This window comes from Pteropus alecto, unplaced genomic scaffold (genome assembly GCF_000325575.1).
Source record: "Pteropus alecto unplaced genomic scaffold, ASM32557v1 scaffold607, whole genome shotgun sequence".
NCBI lineage: Eukaryota > Metazoa > Chordata > Mammalia > Chiroptera > Pteropodidae > Pteropus > Pteropus alecto.
In genome coordinates this window covers 167,282-187,140 of record NW_006440644.1, presented here as the reverse complement: position 1 = coordinate 187,140, position 19,859 = coordinate 167,282, and the positions used below count along the sequence as shown (strand labels likewise).

At 47.7% G+C, this 19,859-nt stretch overlaps 1 protein-coding gene across 1 annotated transcript in view; it reads left to right on the top strand.

The window, feature by feature from the left end:
- The window catches only part of HS6ST1 (heparan sulfate 6-O-sulfotransferase 1), a 51,199-nt gene extending 31,623 nt beyond the window's left edge, over positions 1-19,576 (top strand). The window contains exon 2 of the mRNA XM_006917735.2: positions 16,288-19,576. Within this exon, the coding sequence (XP_006917797.1) occupies positions 16,288-16,996 (709 nt within the window). The 3' untranslated portion in view covers positions 16,997-19,576. The remainder of the gene's footprint in view (positions 1-16,287) is intronic.
- The last annotated feature ends 283 nt before the right edge of the window (positions 19,577-19,859 follow it).

Below are 19,859 nucleotides of genomic sequence, written 5' to 3'. Positions count from 1 at the left end.
GGGTGATGGCCAGCGCCAATGGGGAGTCTGTTCATTTCATCAAGCCTTGTGCTGCCTCTCTCTCCTACCTTTCCCTTCACCTGCACTGCTCCCTCAGCTGGGCTTGCTTAGTGATATGCATGAGGACTTTGGTTCATAGAGGAGAGGTGACAGAGCAGACAGACACAGCCATGCCCTTCCCCTGGGGAGCTGTGCCTACAGGCCCTTTTCTATTACAGGAAGGAGGAAGAGGCAGCCAGCTGCATACAGGAAGTGGGAATTGGAGCTAAAATCAGCCTTGCGTGTCTTCTAAGGCATTACATCCCCATGCGGACCCTGCTGGGTTGTTTGCCCACGTGAACCGCATTCCCCAGAGCTGGCCTGACCCACATACAGCACTCTCTGGGGCTGACAGCTTGGGTAGCAGGCAGCACTGATGATGCTTCTCCCAATGAACTAACCCAGACGAGTCGTGCCATGAGCTCCTGGCTTGGCCTACCCACTGAGGTTGCCATTTCCTTCCTGTGAGGAAGATCCAGGCCTTGGTGAGGGACCCGGCCCCACTGTCCTGAGGGGCTCCATGGGCCCTGTGGTGAGACTAATCAGGACAGGCTTTGGGGAGGCAGGGTGCCTGCATGCAGCTTCGCATTCTCTCTCTGAATTTATAAATCCTCTCAGAGTATGGTTTTAAAAACAATCATCTGGATCCTGGCATCACTGTGTGGCCTTTGTCCTCCTGAAGGGACTCCTGAGCCCTGGGAGACCAAAGGACACACTTGAGGTGGCAAGGGGCTTAGGTACCCCTCACAGAGCTTCCCTTGCCACCCTTAGACCTTCTGAGCTCATCCTGAAGGAGATTGCTGCCTTGAAGCCAGTCCTCAAGGGCTCATTTGTGACCCATGTCATTTGTTTTCTCCCAATGACTATCTGGAAGTAATAGTATTTCTTTAAAAAAAAAAAAAAAGACTTTGTAATTCTGATTCTAAATGTAATTCTGATTCTAAATGACAGTGTTTACACCTGAAATTCAGGAGCTACAGCTCTGTTGGCACTGGTAGAAGAATCCACCTCTGTGTTAAGGTCTGAGTTTAGAGACTTGTGAGTTAGACCCTAGTTCACAAAATCCCTGTCCTCAGATCCTAAGGCATAAGAGAGGAAGTAGGGGGCAGCCCGTGGCCCAAGGGAGCAGGTGAGGGGGCAGTGCATCCCTGTAAGATGCCAGCCAGCTGGCATTCTGTCATGGAGGACAAATGAACACAGAGCTTGCAAAGCTGGCACCATCTGACGATTCTTTGCAGCCAGTACCCCATTGTAGGCAATAGGGGTGTTTTATATCCTTTATTACTTCATTTCAGTTATTTAAATCTTGTATGCTCATTGCAGACAGTACAGAAATAGTTAAGGAAGAAAATGTTAAAATCACCCATTTGGGCATATGAGTGTTCACTGAACTTTGAACTTTTCTCTAAATTTGAAATTTTTTTATAATAAAATATTAGGAAAAACTCATAATCTTGCTATCCTAAGATAGCCATTTAACAGTATATTCCCGTCCTGGGTGGTGATCACAGAGTATTTGTCACCTCACAGGTAGGCATGGACCATTCTCATATCTTCAGTCTTGTAGGTATCTCTGCTCTTGGCTGCAGGACGGTCTGCTATGTGCCCACGATCCACCTCCATGTCAGCCTGTGAGAGCTAACACTTAGCCAGCATTCTGCAGTAGCTTTGCCACATCTCAGCCCTTTTCCTTAGGGCGGACACCCTCCTGGAATGGAATTACTGGTCAGGCTTCTCATCTGTCACAGAAATGTGTGCCCACCTAGCCCTGGACCTCCTGTGGCCTGAAACAGGTCAAAGTCTTGTTTCTGGTCATAGTCCTGGGCTTTCAGAAGGAGGATCAGGAGCTGGGTGCATTTGGCATGGGGTTCGGGTCAAACCCACACCTTCGGGGCAGAAGAGGAAAATGAAGTCTCTCTGGCCCCTGATGTGACCTGTGGGAAGGGAGAGGGGCAGGTCTTCATGGGCAGCAGTTCCTACTTAATGGTGCAGATGCGGGCTCTAGCCTTGGGTCTGTAACCTCGCCTCTGCAAGTCCAGTTTCCACATCACCAATAAAGTTTGAGTGATACAGTAAACCTCCCAGTCAAGACTGCAGACTTCAGCTTGCCTGGTGATACCCACAGGCAGGTGGCAGGAGGGCAGGGGGCCATCCCCCTGATTCCAGCCCTGGAGCAGGGCAGTCCCTGTAGTCCCCATCACTCAGCCACCTCTCAGCTGTCACCCACTCGTCCCCACCCTCCTTCCAAGGACGGAGCACAAAGCTCATCCATTGCACCTGGCAGAACTCTCCCTGAGGCTGTGTGTGGTCCATGCAGTGGGGCTCCCGGCCACTGCTGAAGCTGTCCAATAAAGACACAGACTCTTAAACCTTTAGGGCTGGCCACACCATAACAGCAGTGTTTGGACCCCAAAACAAAACATATTCTTTGTCCACTAGAATCTTACATGATTGTGGGCCCCACCATAACAGCAGTGTTTGGACCCCAAAACAAAACATTCTTTGTCCACTAGAATCTAAAACAGTTTACACAAAAATGTCAGTACTGCTAAGGTCACAGAGAGCTTTTAAACCAAGCATGATTACATGCAAGAATGCATGAAACAGGTGATTAGTTTTGTGGGCTGTCAAGAGTGGCTGCAGCCCATGCAGAGCAGAATTATTTTGTGGCCTGAAATTTTTGAAGTCCCATGTTTTATCTTTGAAACCTATGTGAATTTTGCACTCTGTGCCATTACCCATCCAAGCTTGTTTTTCTATAAAATGAACAAGACCCTTTTCAATTTAGCTCTGCTTGTACTTTAAGCCTCCACTGCCTCCTGATCAAGTCACAAAAGGATATGTCTCTAGGTCTCCAAGAAGCCTCCCTCACCTTGCCCATTTTGGAGTGGTGCCTTTGGCCCTCCCGCCGTTCATTACCTCTACTGGCCTCATTGGTCCCAGCCCTCCTGCCCAGAGCACTAGGAGAGCCATACACCGCCTGTGAGCCTGGGCTCTGTGAAACAGAAGAAATGCCTGCCTCTTGGGCTGTGCCTAGCATATTGTGAACCTCAGTGACCATGGCCACTGTCGCTGTTGTGAGGGACCTAAGGTCACTACCAGTTCATATCCTTTGCTGAGCATTATGGCATGCCTCGGGGCCTTCTGAATGGAAGGACAGAGGCCACCAGCTTCCTCCTCCCTTCCTCATTCCATTTCTTTTCCTGCTGTGAATCTTCCCAGTTTCCAGATGATAGCCACTGAGCCCACTGAGTTCCCTGTGCAGCTTCGCTATTGGCAGAAGGACTGAGAGCGTGACACCCCTCCCTGGGCTCTGTGGCCCAGGCCCAGATGGGCTGCACAGGCCCTGTGTACACCCTTGGCTGAGATTAGCTACCCCCTGAGGACAGCAGGCTCCTGCAGCCCCTGCCTAGCACACCTTGGGGAGTGGACAAGCCATCCCAGCAGTCTCTCCTTGCCTGAGGATGTGGCTTGTCTCAGCACCTGGTAGTGCGCTACACTGGCCAGAGTAGAGCTTGCCTTCTGAGAGCAACCAGTCCATTGGGGCAAGAGATAGGGGAATGAAGACCCTGGATTGGCACATGGTGTCTGCACAGATGGTGTACACAAAGTTGCAGAGGGGATACATCTGGGAGGGCCTTGTACCATATCCTGCTGCTGCCAGTGGACCACGCAGGGCACCGACAGGATGGATGGTGATGAGCAGCCAGTGGTACTGAAGGCTTAGAGGAAGAGCTGTCAGTGGGGCTTTCTCATCATCTCTCCAGTCCCAGTGTGTGCCCCTTTCAGGGTTGACAGTGCCATGAGCTCTGTTCCCCATCTACAGGCAGGGTTGTCTGGGTAATTATCTTGGCCTGTCCCGGTACATAGCAGGAGTGCTGCACGGAGACCCACTCTGGAGGTCAAGGTGCCATGAGCACCCACTAAGGCTGGGACGTAGTTTAGGGACAGGCTCACAGAAAGCGTCAGAAGCTTTTCATCCTGAAAGAACGTAATTGGAAAAATTTAAGTCTATGAAGACATCAAATAAAGCAAGTAAAAAAAAAAAGAGCAATCATTAATTCCAGGAAAAAAAAATTTATATTAAAAAAATAATAAGCTGTACTCCTAGGTTCAGGAATAAACAGTGGTTTTATAGACATCATAATGTAAAGTGATTACTGGCTTAGTAAAAACTTGAGCTTTTTAACTCTGGAGGATGGGTGGGGTGTAGGAAAGGATGTGTAAGGGAGTAGGGATACTTAATCTTCATCTACCAAAACAGAAAGTGAACAGATGATGTTTAAATTAATAAAGCAGGGATGTCAGAAACATGGCGGACTGAGAGACATCCCCGGATCTCTCTCCTTGAAACAACAATAAGCTGAACATCTAAAACAACAAAAAAACACCCAGACTGCACACCAGCACATCTGAGCATGAGATCTGCGCGTAAGAGCTACCACAGGTCAGAACCCCGGGTGTCGGGCGGTGGACGGGGAGAAATAAAGAAGCTGCCTCTCACAGCCGCCGGAGCTCCCTGCAAGAGGAGGGGGAGAAGGAGCGGCAACTTCCCTGAACAGCCCTGCCTGGTAGTGCGGTGAGTTCCACGAAGCTGACAGCAGGGCCCAATCATCAGGGCAGAAAGTAGAGAAGCAGGTCGGGACCTCAGAGAATTTCATAAAGAATCTTTCTGAGCTTCTTAAGTCCATTTGTCAGGTACAGTGTGGAGTCTCTTCCTTGATGGAGTTTTGTTCCCAATATCCACAAAGCTGCCATAGTAAGGGTATCTGATTAAGTTGTCTCAGGAAGTACCCAGAACCCCAGTACGCCCAACCCAGAGGGCCCCTCCTCACACCCTCCCTGACCAATCACCCCAGAGCCCCAAGGGAATCTGAGCAAATGCTGCAGACTGTCCCTGACACTGACAGGGACTGAAACTGAAGGTAGCGAGTGTGATTAAATATCTAAAGAAAATGAGGCATTCTTTAGACTTTATATAAAGCAGGGATTCAAGAGGCTTAGACACCACCTGCTGGAAACCAAAAGAAAAGCGCCTTCTTTGCAGTGGGCTAAAGAGAGACCTTTATATAATAAATCTTTTTGGAAAAACAAGAGTACACTTTCATTAATGCTCAGGTGAAGAAATAGCCCATTAAACACCATGAACAACCAAGGTGACAAGGCATCTCAGAAAGAAATAGAAAAATCTCCAGAAAATAAGCTTACAGACATAGAAATATGTGACTCAAATGGCAGAGAATTCAGGATGGTACTTCTGAAAAAATTCAGTGAGATTCGAAATGGCCATATCAACAATTTCAGAAATTTAAAAAACAACTAGATGAGCAGAGCAAGGAGATTGAAACCTCAAAAAAAAAAAAAAAAAAAACAATAGATCTGGAGATAAAGAACAAACTGCAAGAGTTGAAAAATGAAATAGCAAGAGCAAGCTTTGGAAATAGAGTTGAACAAATGGATATCGAACATAGAAATCTAGAGGGAAGAAGAGAGAAACCGAAGAATGAAAAATAATGAAAGAGAGATACAAGAACTAGCTGATACCATCAGGAGAGGAAACATAAGAATAATGAGCGTTATTGAAAGTGAGGAAAAGGAGCAGGGATTAGAAAGCATTTTCAGACAAATAGTTGACAAGAATTTCCCAAATCTAAGGAATGAGCTGGAGCTTGGAATTCAAGAAGTCAACAGAAAATCCAATTAACTCAACCCAAAAAGGCCTTCGCCAAAACACATTATATTAAAGATCAAAAATCAACGACAAAGACAGACTTCTCAGGGCAGCCAGGGAAAAGAAAACGGTAATTTATAAAGGAAAACCCATTAGATTACATCGGACTTCTCAATGCAGACCGTACAAGGCAGAAAGGAATGGAATCCAATATTTAAATTATTAAGTGAATGGAACTACTAGTCTAGAATGATATATCCAGCTAAGCTCTTCGTTAGATATGAAGGAGAAATTAAGACCTTTCCAGACCTACAAAAATTGAGAGAATTCTCCACTACAAGGCCTGCACTACTGGAAATAGTGAAAGGGGTCAGCTCACCTAAAACAGAATGACAAAGAATACATAATTAGAAGTAAGGCAACCAGCAGCCAGATAGAAGCAGAGGAGTGCAATCCTTACTAGAACAGGGCATTATAAGCTTAAACAATAAGAAGAGATTTGCTATAACAAGATAGTAATGAACATTCAGCATACATAGAGACAAAATGAAACAACAACGACTGTAAAGGAAAGGATTTAAAGATCCAAATTCACAAAGGGAAATAAAGATAAGGGACGCGCAGAAGAAAATGGATGACTGTGTGTGTGTGTGTGTGTGTGTGTATAACTATCCTTTACATATTCGTAATGGTAACCACACACAGAATATTCAGGACTGAAGTAAATAACATTAAACAAGAAGGACCAGAAGGAAAACCCACAAGAGCCAGTCATAATAAAGAAGACAGAAACACAAGGACAAGGAAGCAATGGAAACACCAAGCTACCAGAAAGCAAAAGATAAAATGGCTGTAAGAAGACCTCATACTTCAATAATCACCCTAAATGTAAAGGGACTGAACTCACCAATAAAAAGGCACAGAGTTGCGGAATGGATCAAAAAACAAAGTCATAATGATAAAGGAAATTATGCACCAAGAAGACATAACACTTATTAATATCTATGATCCGAATCAGGGAGCCCCAAAATATGTAAAGCAGTTACTAACAGAACTAAAGGAAGAAACAGACCAAAACACTATTGTAGTAGGGGACCTAAATACCCCACTGTCGGATATGGACAGATCATTCAAACAGAAAATCAGTAAGGAAATAACATCCTTAAATAACACATTAGACCAACTGGACATAATTGACATTTACAGAGCCTTCCATCCCAAAACAGCTGCTTATACATTCTTCTCTAGTGCACGTGGAACATTCTCAAGAATCGACCACATCCTAGGACACATAAATAGCCTCAACAAATTTAAGAAGGTTGAAATCATACCAGCCATATTCTCTGATCATAATGCTTTGAAACTAGAGATCAACTGCAAAAACAAAGCAAGAGGAATCACAAATATATGGAGATTGAACAATATGCTACTAAAGAATAACTGGGTCAGAGAAGAAATACAAAGAGAGATCAAGAGATATATAGAAATGAATGATAATGATAGTACAACATATCAAAACTTTTGGGACACGGCAAAAGTGGTCATAAAAGGAAAGTTCATACCATTACAGGCCTACCTCCTGTAAAAACAAGAACGAGCCCAAATAAACAATCTAATGCCTCATCTTAAACTAGAAAAGGAAGGACAAATGAAGTCTAAAGTCAGCAGAAGGAAAAAAATAATCAAAATTAGAGCAGAAATAAATGAAATTGAAAGCAAGAAAAGAAAACCAATAGAAAAATAAATGCAACAAAGAGCTGGTTCTTTGAGAAGGTTAATAAAATTGACAAACCCCTGGCTAGACTCACTGAAGAAAAAAGAGGACACAAATTCAGGGATGAAAGAGGGGGAATTATGACAGACAATGCAGAAATACAAAGGATTATACAAGAATACTATGAAAAAGTATGTAACACTAACTTTAATAACCTAGAAGAAATGGACCAGTACTTAGAAAAATACAATCTTTCTAGACTGAATCAAGAAGATCGGGAAAATCTAAATAGACCAATCAGCAGTATGGAAATTGAAACAATCATCGAAAACCTACCAAAAAGTAAAAGTCTAGGACCAGATGGCTTTTCCAGTGAATTCTACCAAACATTCAAAGAAGATTTAATTCCTAGTCTCCTCAAACTCTTCCAAAAAATTCAAAGAGGAGGCAATACTTCCCAACTCATTTTTTGAGGCAAACATTACTTTGATACCAAAATCTAATAAAGATAACACAAAAAAAGAAAACTACAGACCAATATCTCTCATGATCACAGATGCAAAAATCCTAAATAAGATACTAGCGAACCAAATACAGCAACATATTAAAAAGAGTATACATCATGATCAAGATCAAGTGGGCTTTATTCCAGGGGCACAGGGATGGTTCAACATATGCAAATTGGTTAATGTGATACATAAACAAATTAAAAAGTAAGAATCATATGATCATATCAATAGATGCAGAAAAAAACCTTCGACAAGATACAGCATCCATTTATGATCAAACACTTAACAGAATCGATATAGAAGGAAAGTACCTTAAGATAATAAAGGCCATCTATGACAAACCCTCAGCCAACATTATACTTAATGATGAAAAACTAAACACCTTCCCTCTAAGATGAGGAACGAGGCAAGGCTGTCCACTGTCGCCACTGTTATTCATAATAACATTGGAGGTCCTAGTGAGTGCAATCAGACAAGAGAAAGACATAAAAGGCATCCAAATAGGAAACAAGTCAAACTGTCACTATTTGCGGATGACATGATCCTATATATAGAAAACTCTAAAGACTCCACAAGAACACTACTAGAAACAATAAGCAAGTACAGTAAAGTTTCTGGATACAAAATCAGTGTTCAAAAATCCATAGCGTTCCTATACTCTAATAATAAAGTGTCAGAAAAAGAAGTGGAAAAAATAATTCCTTTTGCAATTGCAACATAAAGAATAAAATACCTAGGAATAAATCTAACAAAATATGTGAACGACCTCTATAATGAAAACTATAAGTCCCTGTTAAAAGAAATTGAAGCTACAAAGAAATGGACAGATACTCCATGTTCTTGGATTAGAAGAATCAACATAGTTAAAATGACTTTATTACCTAAAACATTATACATATTTAATGCAATCTCCATCAAAATCCCATCAGCATTTTTTAAAGAAATGGAACAGTAAATCATCAGATTTATATAGAAGCTCAAAAGACTCAGAATTGCCAAAGCCATCCTGAGAAGAATGAGACTGAAGGCATCACTCTGCCTGACTTCAAATTATGCTGCAAAGCGACAGTAATCAAAACGGCATGGTATTGGCAGACAATCAGACACACAGACCAGTAGAACAGACTTGAGAGTACAGAAGTAAACCCATCTTTATATGGACAAATGCCAAAAACATACAGTGGAGAAAGGAAAGCCTCTTCAATAAGTGGTGCTGGGAAAACTGGAAGGCCACCTGCAAAAGAATGAAACTAGACTGTTGTCTATCATCACACACCAAAATTAACTGAAAATGGTTAAGGACCTGAATATAAGACCTGAAACAATAAAATGCATAGAAGAAAACATAGGAACTAAAATCAGGAACCTTGGACTTAAAGAGGATTTTATGAATTTGATCTCTAAGGCAAGGAAAGTGAAAGCTAAAATAAATGAATGGGACTACATGAAACTAAAAAGCTTCTGCTCAACAAAAGAAATCAACAATGTAACGAGACAGCTATTCGAATGGGAAAATATATTTGCAAGCAACACCTCTAATAAGGACCTAATATCCAAAATATACAAAGAAGTCATATGACTCAATAACAATAAAAAATCAAATGATCCAGTCAAAAAATAGGCAGAGGACCTGAACAGACAGTTCTTCATAGAGGACATACAAATGGCCACAAATATATGAAAAGATGCTCAACATTGATAGCTATTAGGGAAACGCAAATCAAAACCACAATGAGATATCTCACACCTGTTAGAATAGCTATAATCAACAGGACGTGTAATAACAGATGCTGGAGAGTATGCGAAGAAATAGAAACTCTCATTCCCTGCTAGTGGGACTGCAAATTGGTACAGCCACTATGGAAAACAGTATGGAGGTTCTTAAAAAAAACTAAGAATTGATCTACCATATGATCCAGTATTTACCCCAAAGACTTGAAAACCCATATCTGAAAAGATATTTGCACACCGATTTTCATAGCAGCAATATTCACAGTGGCCAGGACATGGATGCAACCAAAGTGTCCTATGATAGATAATTGGCTAAAGAATCTGTGGTACATATTTACAGTGGAATATTACTCAGCCATAAGAGATGAAATATTGCCGTTTGCAACAACATGGATGGACCTTGGAATAATCATAGTAAGCGAAATAAGCCAGACAGAAAAAGTTGAAAATCACATGATAATCAGTTTTATGTGGGATATAAACCTAAAAGCAACAAATGAACAGGACAAACAGACTCATGGACATGGACAGTGGACTAGTGGTTACCAGAGGGGAGGAGGGAGGTAGATGGGAAAAATTTAAATCTTTTCTTCAATTAAATAAATTTTAAAAAATAAATAAATCAAGAAATAGCATTCACTGTGTGTTATTTAGTAATGTGGAGGTTAGTGCATGAAGAATATTGAGAAGAGCAGCAAGTGGTTCTTTGCAGAGTTTGCAAAGCATATACGTTGGTGTTTTAATATAAACAAACCTCTTGGAAGTATTTGTCTTTAAGTATAAATTATTTTAACTAATAAAAGGAGGCTGGCTAAAAAATATATGGAGAGATGCTGCACTTTATTAGTCACTGAGGAAATGTCACCTTAAGCCACAATGTGATACCCACTAGAGTGGGAAAACAGAAAGGGGAAGTGCCGACTTTCCACGGCTTCTCATGGGAGGTGAATTGGAGACAGTCGTTACGGAGTGTCTTTGCTGGAAAGCTGAAGGCACTCATCCAGGGAGCCTTGTCTGTGTGCACTGGGTGATGTGGACAAGACTGTGCAGCACACTGCTGGTGGCACCCCAAATACCTGCCATAGTGGCATGTGCACACTAATGGTGGTATAGTGTTCCAGTGGAGCACCACTCAGCAATAAAAATGCATTAACTATAGCTACTCACAACTCGGGTAAAGTCAATGAAGAGGATGTTGCAGGAAAAAAGTAAATTAAGAAAATTTAACAGAATACAATGGTACTGTTGTCAGTTTCCAAAAATAAAACCAAAGAAAATACTATTTAGATACATATATTGAAATTACTTTTTAAAAAGGCAATGAGGTGATCCACACAAACACTCATGTCAGAGGCTAGCCCTGGAGTTTTGGGGTGGCAGGAGACCAGGAATGACACTAGTTCCTGGTGGCTTCCATAACACTGATCATGTTCTTAAGGCAGGCAGTGAGGCCACAGATGTTTATTTTCAAGCTTTATTTCTTATGTACATTATGCTCTTTTGTATGTCTCAAACACTTCATGATGAGGAAAAGCTTTTTGGTTTTACAAACAAAACCAAAATTATCTAGAGCAGTGTGAGAAGCCCCAGCTATCAGGCATGCAGGTGAACCAGAATTCTTGCTAAACTAAGAAACTTGGATCCCCAATTTGCAAAGGTCTCTCCTGCCTCTGCTCTGATGCTCACTCTGCCTGCAACACCACTGCCTGCAATTCTTGTTTCTTTCATCATCTTCTCCCCTCTCTTGCCTCTCTCCCCTCTTTCTGGAAACATTGGTTAGCACTTGGACAACTTAGATGGACAGATCCTGTTGGAGAGCGATAGGCAGTAAACTACCTGTTTTGTGGGAGGCCCCAGATGTCAGTGTAGGAGAAAATATGCTCTGGGTCAGGGACCCTCCAGTTTCCTGTGGGGTGGGGATGGGCAGGATTAGAATAAGCCTAATGGTAGGGGCTGGGGACACCTGTGAATGCACCGACAGTTGTTTTACCCCCTGCCTAGTTCCTCATATCTCTGAATTGTAAGCACCTCCAGAGAATGCACATAGGTCTCATCCTGGACAGGGACCTGCTTGGCTATGAGGGTTGTTCACCTGGGGGCTCTTCCTCCTCACACCACACTGTGCCCTCTGCTCACTTCTGATCAGTGCACTCACTCCCTCTTTTGGTAGACGATAAACCAGAAAATAGCCAGTGTGTCTGGTGATATGTGTAATGGGCAAAAGAGCCAAGTCAGGGAGATGGGAATGGGGGCTTCTGGGCACAGGGTGGCCAGGGCACAGGCCTGCAGTTGCAGGTACCTGCTGTGTCGCAGCAACAGTGTAAGTAAGGGTCACAGAAGATGAAGCGAGTGGAGATGGGAGTCAGACGCATGAGCTCCTAAGGAGGCTGTCAGTGCAGGTGTGTGTCAGCGCTGAGCTGATGGAGAAGGGAAGGTTTCGGTGGTGAGATGCCCATTTGGAAGAACGCATGAGGGGCCGACATGAGAATGAAACAGCAGGCACCAACTTTATTGCAGGGAGCGTGCTTCTGTTGCAGGGAGCACGGTTCTATTGCAGGGAACATGCTTCTGCTCCGGCTCCGACAGGGGAACACGTGGGCTCCACATATGTCAGAGTACAATAGTGGCATTCAGCCACATGCCTGATACAATAAGCTGAATCATGTTTACATATTTTAGGCGCAGGCGCCCTACTACACTAATGTAACATTCTATATCCAGGGTCCTATTCCTAGCCATGAGCCTGGATCGCAGCCAGATCTGGGACCAGCCAGGCCTGGGACCCACACTGTGTGCATGCCAGCATCATCTTGGCAAGAGCGGAGCAGGAAATGGGCAGTGGCCCAGGGCTGCTGGCCCCATGAGCAGGTTGAGTCTGCCTGGGCTCTGTCTCTACCATAAGCCATGTCGGGGGGACAGAATTAAGGGCCCAGGGCATAGCAATGTCCTAAGCAGAGAATGCTCCATCCTAACTCCTCCCAGCCACCCCAGCCATGGGCAGGCTCCAGCACCCATCCAGCAAGGCCAGTATCTGGGAATTCAGCAAGGAGTGAGTCCACCTCACTCAGGACCCATGTGGTGTACAGGGAGTTGTGGGGTAAGCGTGAGGCCCAGCCTGGGGGCTCAGTCAGCCCCTCTTGCTCCACTAGAGAGCTGGAACAGGGACCAGAAGGCTCATATGCATCTCCTGGAACCTACCAGATACTCCAGCGCAGACAGCAGCACCTTCTGTGACCTCTCAGTGACCCCGTCTATGGGGCTTTATCCCTCAAACACCAAGACCTCTGACAAAATCATTTCAGTTGTCTAACCAGGCACAGGGCACCTCTCATTATGGGTCTTCTAGTCAGCCAGCAAGTCAGACCATCTCTGGGCTATGAACAAAGGAATCTGGAAAACAGGTGGCCTGCCCCCTCAGGCAGGGCTCCCCTCAGTCCTGGCTCTCCAGGCCCCGGCTGTAGGTCACTGGGTGACCTTTACTCTCTGAGCTGACATCCATACAACAGCCAAGGGCTTCTGGGAAGTCCAGCTTGGCCTCCTCAGGGCCTTCAGGCACCACATTGGGACTGGTTAGCATTCTTTCTCCAGTGCACAGGGAACTGTGAGGGTCCTGGGACAGCTGGGGCTCTGCCAAGTCCATCCCTCATGGGGTGGTGGCAAGTGCTGACTCAGGGCCTCAGGCTGAAGCAACTGCAGAAAGACTGCAAACTGCTGGCACAGATGCCAGGGAGGGAGCTCTACTGTACATGCTATTTTCTTGCCCTCAGGTCACCTTTGGGACCAAGTTGAGCCCCACATGGCCTTGGCCAGGGTTTGTCACTTGACATATCACACTCTGGTTTTCTGTGTCCAGGAGAAACTGCCACACTTGCCTCTTTCTGTGGGGGAGGTCTTTGTAGCCCAGCTTTCCTGTGGAGCCTGAGGGCAGAGTGCAGGACCCAGCTGGGCATGGCAGTGGACACGGTATGTGCCATCAGGTTGCACTTGGAGCTTGTTTATGCATATGTTTCTAGGCAGTTCCTATGTCTATTGCTGTGTCTGCCTGTCTGTCTTGGCCTTCTTAGAAGCGGTTGTGGTGGTCAGGATTTATAAAGATCTTATAGTTGGTCTGTAGGAAGTTGACCCTTAGATGAATTGACCTCCCTGGTCCTGGCCACATTTAAGGGCTTTCTGTGGCCAGAGGCCACCAAACCAGGCTCTGCCCCCCCCCAACCCCCAGCGTTGAAGCCACTGAAGGCCTCTAGGCAGCTGCTTAACCTATTGGGACTTGGTGACCTCCACTGGAGGCTGAAGATGCTGTGTGAGGTGACTGCCCTGAGACACTTCCTCAGTCTTGTCCCCAGAGAGGCACTATGGCCCTGCTTAGTGCACACACAGAAGCCAGCTCCCTGCCTGCTCACTCCCTACCCCAGGGTGAGCTGAGAAGTCACTGTCAAGTCACCACTGTGACAGAGGCCCCAGAAGGAGCCATGTCTGCAGCATGAGGCTTCCCTAGGAGGTGGCACTGGCTAAGGTCTAGAGGATGAGCCAAAGTCAGCAGATGAAATAGAAAGAGAAGAGGACACTGCCATGCAAAGGCCCTAGGGTATCTCCAGGAGCCAGCAAGAGGGCTGAGAGGAGGTCCCAGTAGTCACAGGGTGGTTGGGAGGGCACAAGTGGACCTTTGTTCTTCTCTCAAGGGTGGCAAGAGCCAGTGAGGTATGCAGGTGTGTTCCATGGGAGCCGAGGGTTCAGATTTGGGCCACAAGCTACCCCGTCTGGAGGGGCTGCTGCAGAGGCCAGGAGCAAGTAGTCACTGCCAGGGCTGGGGTGCAGCATATGGGGAGGATGCTTCTAGAGTAGATGAGGGTCCATCAGGCTCACCCCTTGACCTAGCCCAGACAGCAGCTGGGAAAGTAGAGCCAGGACCTGAGGTGGAGAGTGCAGGTTTCAGGGTGGAAAATCAAAGGTGGAAAAACTTAGGCTTCAGGGTGGGGTCAGGAGTCAAGATACTGTACATCTTGATCTTTACTCCCTGCTAAGAAAGAAGTTCTGACTCCCTCCCCCAGCCTTCAGAGGGCCCTCATCCCCTGGGGTGCCCTCTGTCCAGACCCTGTCCCCACTGTCTGCTGGAGCCTCTCAATGATAGGGCCTAGGTCTGCCTTGCCCAGCCCCCAGTGGCACAGTGCCAGCCCTAGGTGCCACAGGGACTAGACTGTCCAGTGACTGACAGCTGCCCTGTCTCTTTCTCAGCAATCTGCACATAGCAGTACCAGTCTTCCCATCTGTCCCCTAGAGCCATCAGCTAGTGGCCTCTCCTGCCTGGGCCCTCCTGGGGGGCCCCGAGCCCCTTAAAGGAGGTGCTTTAGAACTGCTACCCCTGTGGTTTTCTGGATGTGCACCCTTTAGGCTGGAGTGATCTCCATTGGTACCCCGCAACCTTTGCCCTTGCCCGTTACCATGCCCAATCCACAGGTTCCCCTTATCCCTGGTCAGTTCAGGGCAATGCCTACAGACCACTTAAAGTACTTCATGCCCCCGAGGCTCTCCCAGAGGGCAGTGTAAGGGATGGTAGATCTTATTGGGCAGTGTGGGTATACTTCTATGTTGCCATCTGGGTCGTGCTGGGGATGGGGGTGGTCCAACCTGGATCTTCTCTCCCCAAGAGTGGTGTGTGGGGCCAAGTGGGCTCCTGCTGCCCACTCTCAAAGACATGCTAGGCTGGCCTGGCACCAACCCCTCCATGTACAGTCAGCCAGCTCTGCCAGCCCTGGAGGAGGGGCCTCCAAGAATAGCTGCCAGCCCCCCACCCAGGGTGGACCCACATACACCAGGCCTGTCAAAAGAACATCTGACAGCCACCCCATGTCTCATGGTGTCCCTGGTGCCATGCAGCCAGGCAGCATACCCTGCAGGGCTGTGAATCAGAGCCTGTCACGAGAGTGGGAAAGGGCCAGAGCCTCCCTGAGTCATTTCTTCCATGGTACAGTCACTCCCTTATGTACAGTGGAAAGGTGGCATTTTGGGAGATGCTTGGCTCTGGGGAACTGAACAGTTCTTGGGAGACAGTACAAGTTGCAAATGATAGCTCACTAGGGGTCCTGGGCTGAGAGTCTGTGGTGCCCCTACCCTGCCGGGCCTTGCTGGAGACTGGGGTGCGGTGTGCCCTGGAGGAGGCCACTGAGTGCCTTATGCTAAGTGGCCCCTTGGGCAATCCTGAGCCTGCCGCTGAACAGCTCTTTAAGTCACTGGTTCTAGGTGGCATGGCCTCTGAGGCCATCCTGCTTCACCCCCAGCACAGCAAAGCCAGGTACAAGGTATGAGCAGGCAGGAAGGCATGCCTGGGGCTCAGGGGAAAGCCCCCAGAGGAGACCTTGGACTTTTGGGAGGGCACTGAGGCTGGGCACTGCAGGGTGCTGAGATGATCATCCTGTAGCCATGATGGTGGTTGGGTTTCTCATTCAGAAGTAGCCATTTTGATCTCAAAATCACAGGTGAAGTCACTTGTCTAGGGTACCACAGTGTAGACCCCAAGCAGTTAGACTTGGGATTCCAGCCCCTTCCTTCCTTCCTCCCACAAGGATCCCTGCACATGCCAACCGCCCTGCACCCTCACCTTACCCCATCTCCCCGTCTCATTGCAGGAAGTTCTACTACATCACCCTGCTGCGAGACCCTGTGTCGCGCTACCTGAGTGAGTGGCGGCACGTGCAGCGGGGGGCCACATGGAAAACATCTCTGCACATGTGTGATGGGCGCACGCCCACACCTGAGGAGCTGCCGCCGTGCTATGAGGGCACAGACTGGTCAGGCTGCACACTGCAGGAGTTCATGGACTGCCCCTACAACCTAGCCAACAACCGCCAGGTGCGCATGCTGGCTGACCTGAGCCTGGTGGGCTGCTACAACCTGTCCTTCATTCCCGAGGGCAAGCGGGCCCAGCTGCTGCTGGAGAGCGCCAAGAAGAATCTGCGGGGCATGGCCTTCTTCGGGCTGACAGAGTTCCAGCGCAAGACGCAGTACCTGTTTGAGCGGACGTTCAACCTCAAGTTCATCCGACCCTTCATGCAGTACAACAGCACAAGAGCAGGTGGTGTGGAGGTAGATGAGGACACTATTCGGCATATCGAGGAGCTCAACGACCTGGACATGCAGCTCTATGACTACGCCAAGGACCTCTTCCAGCAGCGCTACCAGTACAAGCGGCAGCTGGAGCGCAGGGAGCAGCGCCTCAAGAGCCGTGAGGAGCGCCTGCTGCACCGCACCAAAGAGGTGCTGCCTCGGGAGGACACTGAGGAGCCGGGCCGGGTGCCCACTGAGGACTACATGAGCCACATCATCGAGAAGTGGTAGTGGCAGCCCTATGGGGAAGGCCCCTCAGAGGCAGTCAGGAAAGGGCAGGTGAAGGCATACAGACCAGCACACATAGGCCCACCTAGAACTCATGGGAAGAGTCCTAGATCCGCTCAGCAGAGGGTAGAGGCATCCTGAACAAAGACCAGGGAGTAGGAAGTGGTGGCCCGCTGGGGTAGGTTCTCACTATTTCTCCCAGGCTGGAGGTCTGAGAAGCCAACTTGTACTGCCCCCTGGCTCAGATGAAAGCGTACTTGAAAGACGCCCCAGTCAAGCCTGCACAGACCAGGGGCAGGTGGTGTTCCTCTTCTGTACGCCCCCATCTCACTGTCACAACAGCCCAGAGTTCAAAGACAAGAAAAAGACAGTAGAGCTGAGTGGGGAGTGGCTCTGCCAGACCAGGAATGTATCCCTCTCCCACTATGCACATATCCACTTACCCCCAGGCCCCCCCCCCAACCCCGCACAGGCCAATGGGGTTCCCCAGGCTCAGGCCATCTCAGCGGCCTCTCAGCAACCCCTGGCCCCCTTGCCCCAGGCCTTTATGAAGCCCCCTCCTTGGGGGCATGGGCAGCCATTTGACGTATTGTCAGGAATGGAGCCCCATGCTTACCCGTCTTCAGTGTTGGGAGCCATTCATCGTGTGAAGCCAGGAAGACTCTAGTCCAGCCATTGGGAAGGCCCCTTCCCTCTCTGGCTTCCTGCTTTGCTTCAGGAGATCAGAGCCCCTTCCGTCCCATTTTCCACAGTCCTCAGACTGAGGAGCCTGTGGAGAGATGGTAACCCCTGGGACTTGTTAGTAGAATGCCCCTGCCCCAAGCCCATCGCTTGGACATTTATTCAGGGTTCATACTCCACTGCTCCCACCACCCCATGAATAAAAGTCCAATTAAGTCTCTTGGTGGGAAGACGGCAGACCATAGCTGCTGCCAATGAGCCATACCTCTGGGCTGTGGCGCTTCTGGATGGCCAGGGAAGGGGACACAGGCTTTCAGGTTCTCAGCTCAGATTGGATTGGAAGAAATGGCTCTGGGCAGCTTCCTGGCACCTAGATTCACAGCCTTCCCCTTCCCAGGGCTCTCTCTGAATTTCCCTGCCTCAACCCCCACACCCCACAAGCAGGTAAAGCCCTGTTTCCAGCAGCCCTGGAGGTTGGAGAAGCCATATTCCATATCTGTTGTAGACACTTTCCCCATACAGTCTCCTGTACTAAAGGAGGCCAGGCTAGTATCTCATCTGGGCATGCCCTCCCCAAATGAGGCCCAAGACTTGGGTTCTGGGGAGCTGAATGTGAGCCCTACATTGAGGTGGATGGGTACCCCATCTCTCCAGAACAGGAAGCACATGTGCCTGGAGGCCACAGGCCTGCTTCAAGGAGAGCAGTGAGGGCCATGGGCCACCTGGTGAGGGGGCTGGCAAAGACAGCAGCCTCACAGGCAGATCCAGCCAGTGGGGTTCCCTGCCCCAGGTCCCTCTGCCACCCCAGCTGTCCCACCAGGTGGTGAGGAGCTAGGGGAGCAAGGAACCTTCCATAGCTCAGGAAAAGCTAAGTTGTGTCCAGTGAGGTAACTGTGGGAGGAAGCAGCTTTAGTCTGTGCTAGTCTGGCATAAAGGCCCCACCCTACAGCTTCCTACACTGGCCACTTCATCTCATAGTCCAAGGGCAGAGAAGTCAGCAGGCCAGAGTGGGCACATCATGCTGGAGAGGCAAGAACCCAGGTGATTTAATGGCTCTGTTAAAGGGAAGTGAAGAACAGCGTGGGGGCAGGGGGCATCTACTCAGATGCTCAGCATCTGGGGCAGGCGTGCCCTAGGGTGTTCACAAGAGCTCTGGGGGCTTGTGGGCTCCCATCAGAAGGTTGGTCACCTCAAGGGCATAAGTGGAGAGCTCAGGTCCTTTCTTCCTGAGGCCTGGCTCAAGACATATCCTTGCGGCCTGGTTCCTGCATATGCAGGCCTATGCATTGGATCTGTTCTGTACATATTGGGATGTTTTGACTTACGGCCCTTTATCCCAGTTCACACAGAAACACGGGTCTCCCAGTTTCTTTGCTGCATCTAGAAAGCAGTAGTCCTCAGGCCAGCACCCAGGCTGAGGTGCCCCACTGGTCCTACCGGTCTCCAGTCTGACAGCTCCACTTAGACCACCTGCTTTGGGGTCAAGGTTCCTTGTGCCTACAGCATCTCCTCTGATGAACTCCAGAGACGGGACAGGGCAGCCCTACCCAGGGGCTCTTCCCAGGGCTGAGAGGACAAGCAAACACACAGTGAGAGAACCACTCACTCCCCACACAGGCCTGCAGTGTCCTCTCCTGGAGGAGGAAGCAGGGATGACAGAATTGCCTAAGCAGTGAGTCTGTGAACTTTCTGGGAACTGGAAGTGTTTAACTTGAACCCAGGAGCATTTAAAGCTTTATTTATTTATAGCTTCTTCTAAAAAAAAAAAAAATGTTGAGAAGAAATTTTTTTGGTTATTCAAACAAAAAATGAGTTGATGGAAAAGCAAGTCATAATCATCTAATCGTTTTTTGTCTAGGGCAAGAGTGAATGTTAGCAGATGAAATAAACCCTGAAAAAGAACCTATGGCGTGCTGTGGTCTGTGCTGACATAGTAGTCCACCCAGCATGGTGTGGCAGGGGCGTCCTCATTTGGTTTTAAAAATGAGCATCTACGAGCACAGGACTCGGTGCAGAAGCAGAGAGACTTCCCTCAGGTGCAGGTATCCCAGTGAAGGAGAAGTTAACACATTTTGTGAAGGTAAAATATGATTATCATTGCTACAAAGAATAACTTATTAAGTATTAACTGCAATACTTGAAAAAAACCCAGCTGAAAGGGTGAGAGAAATGCAAACGTCATGTG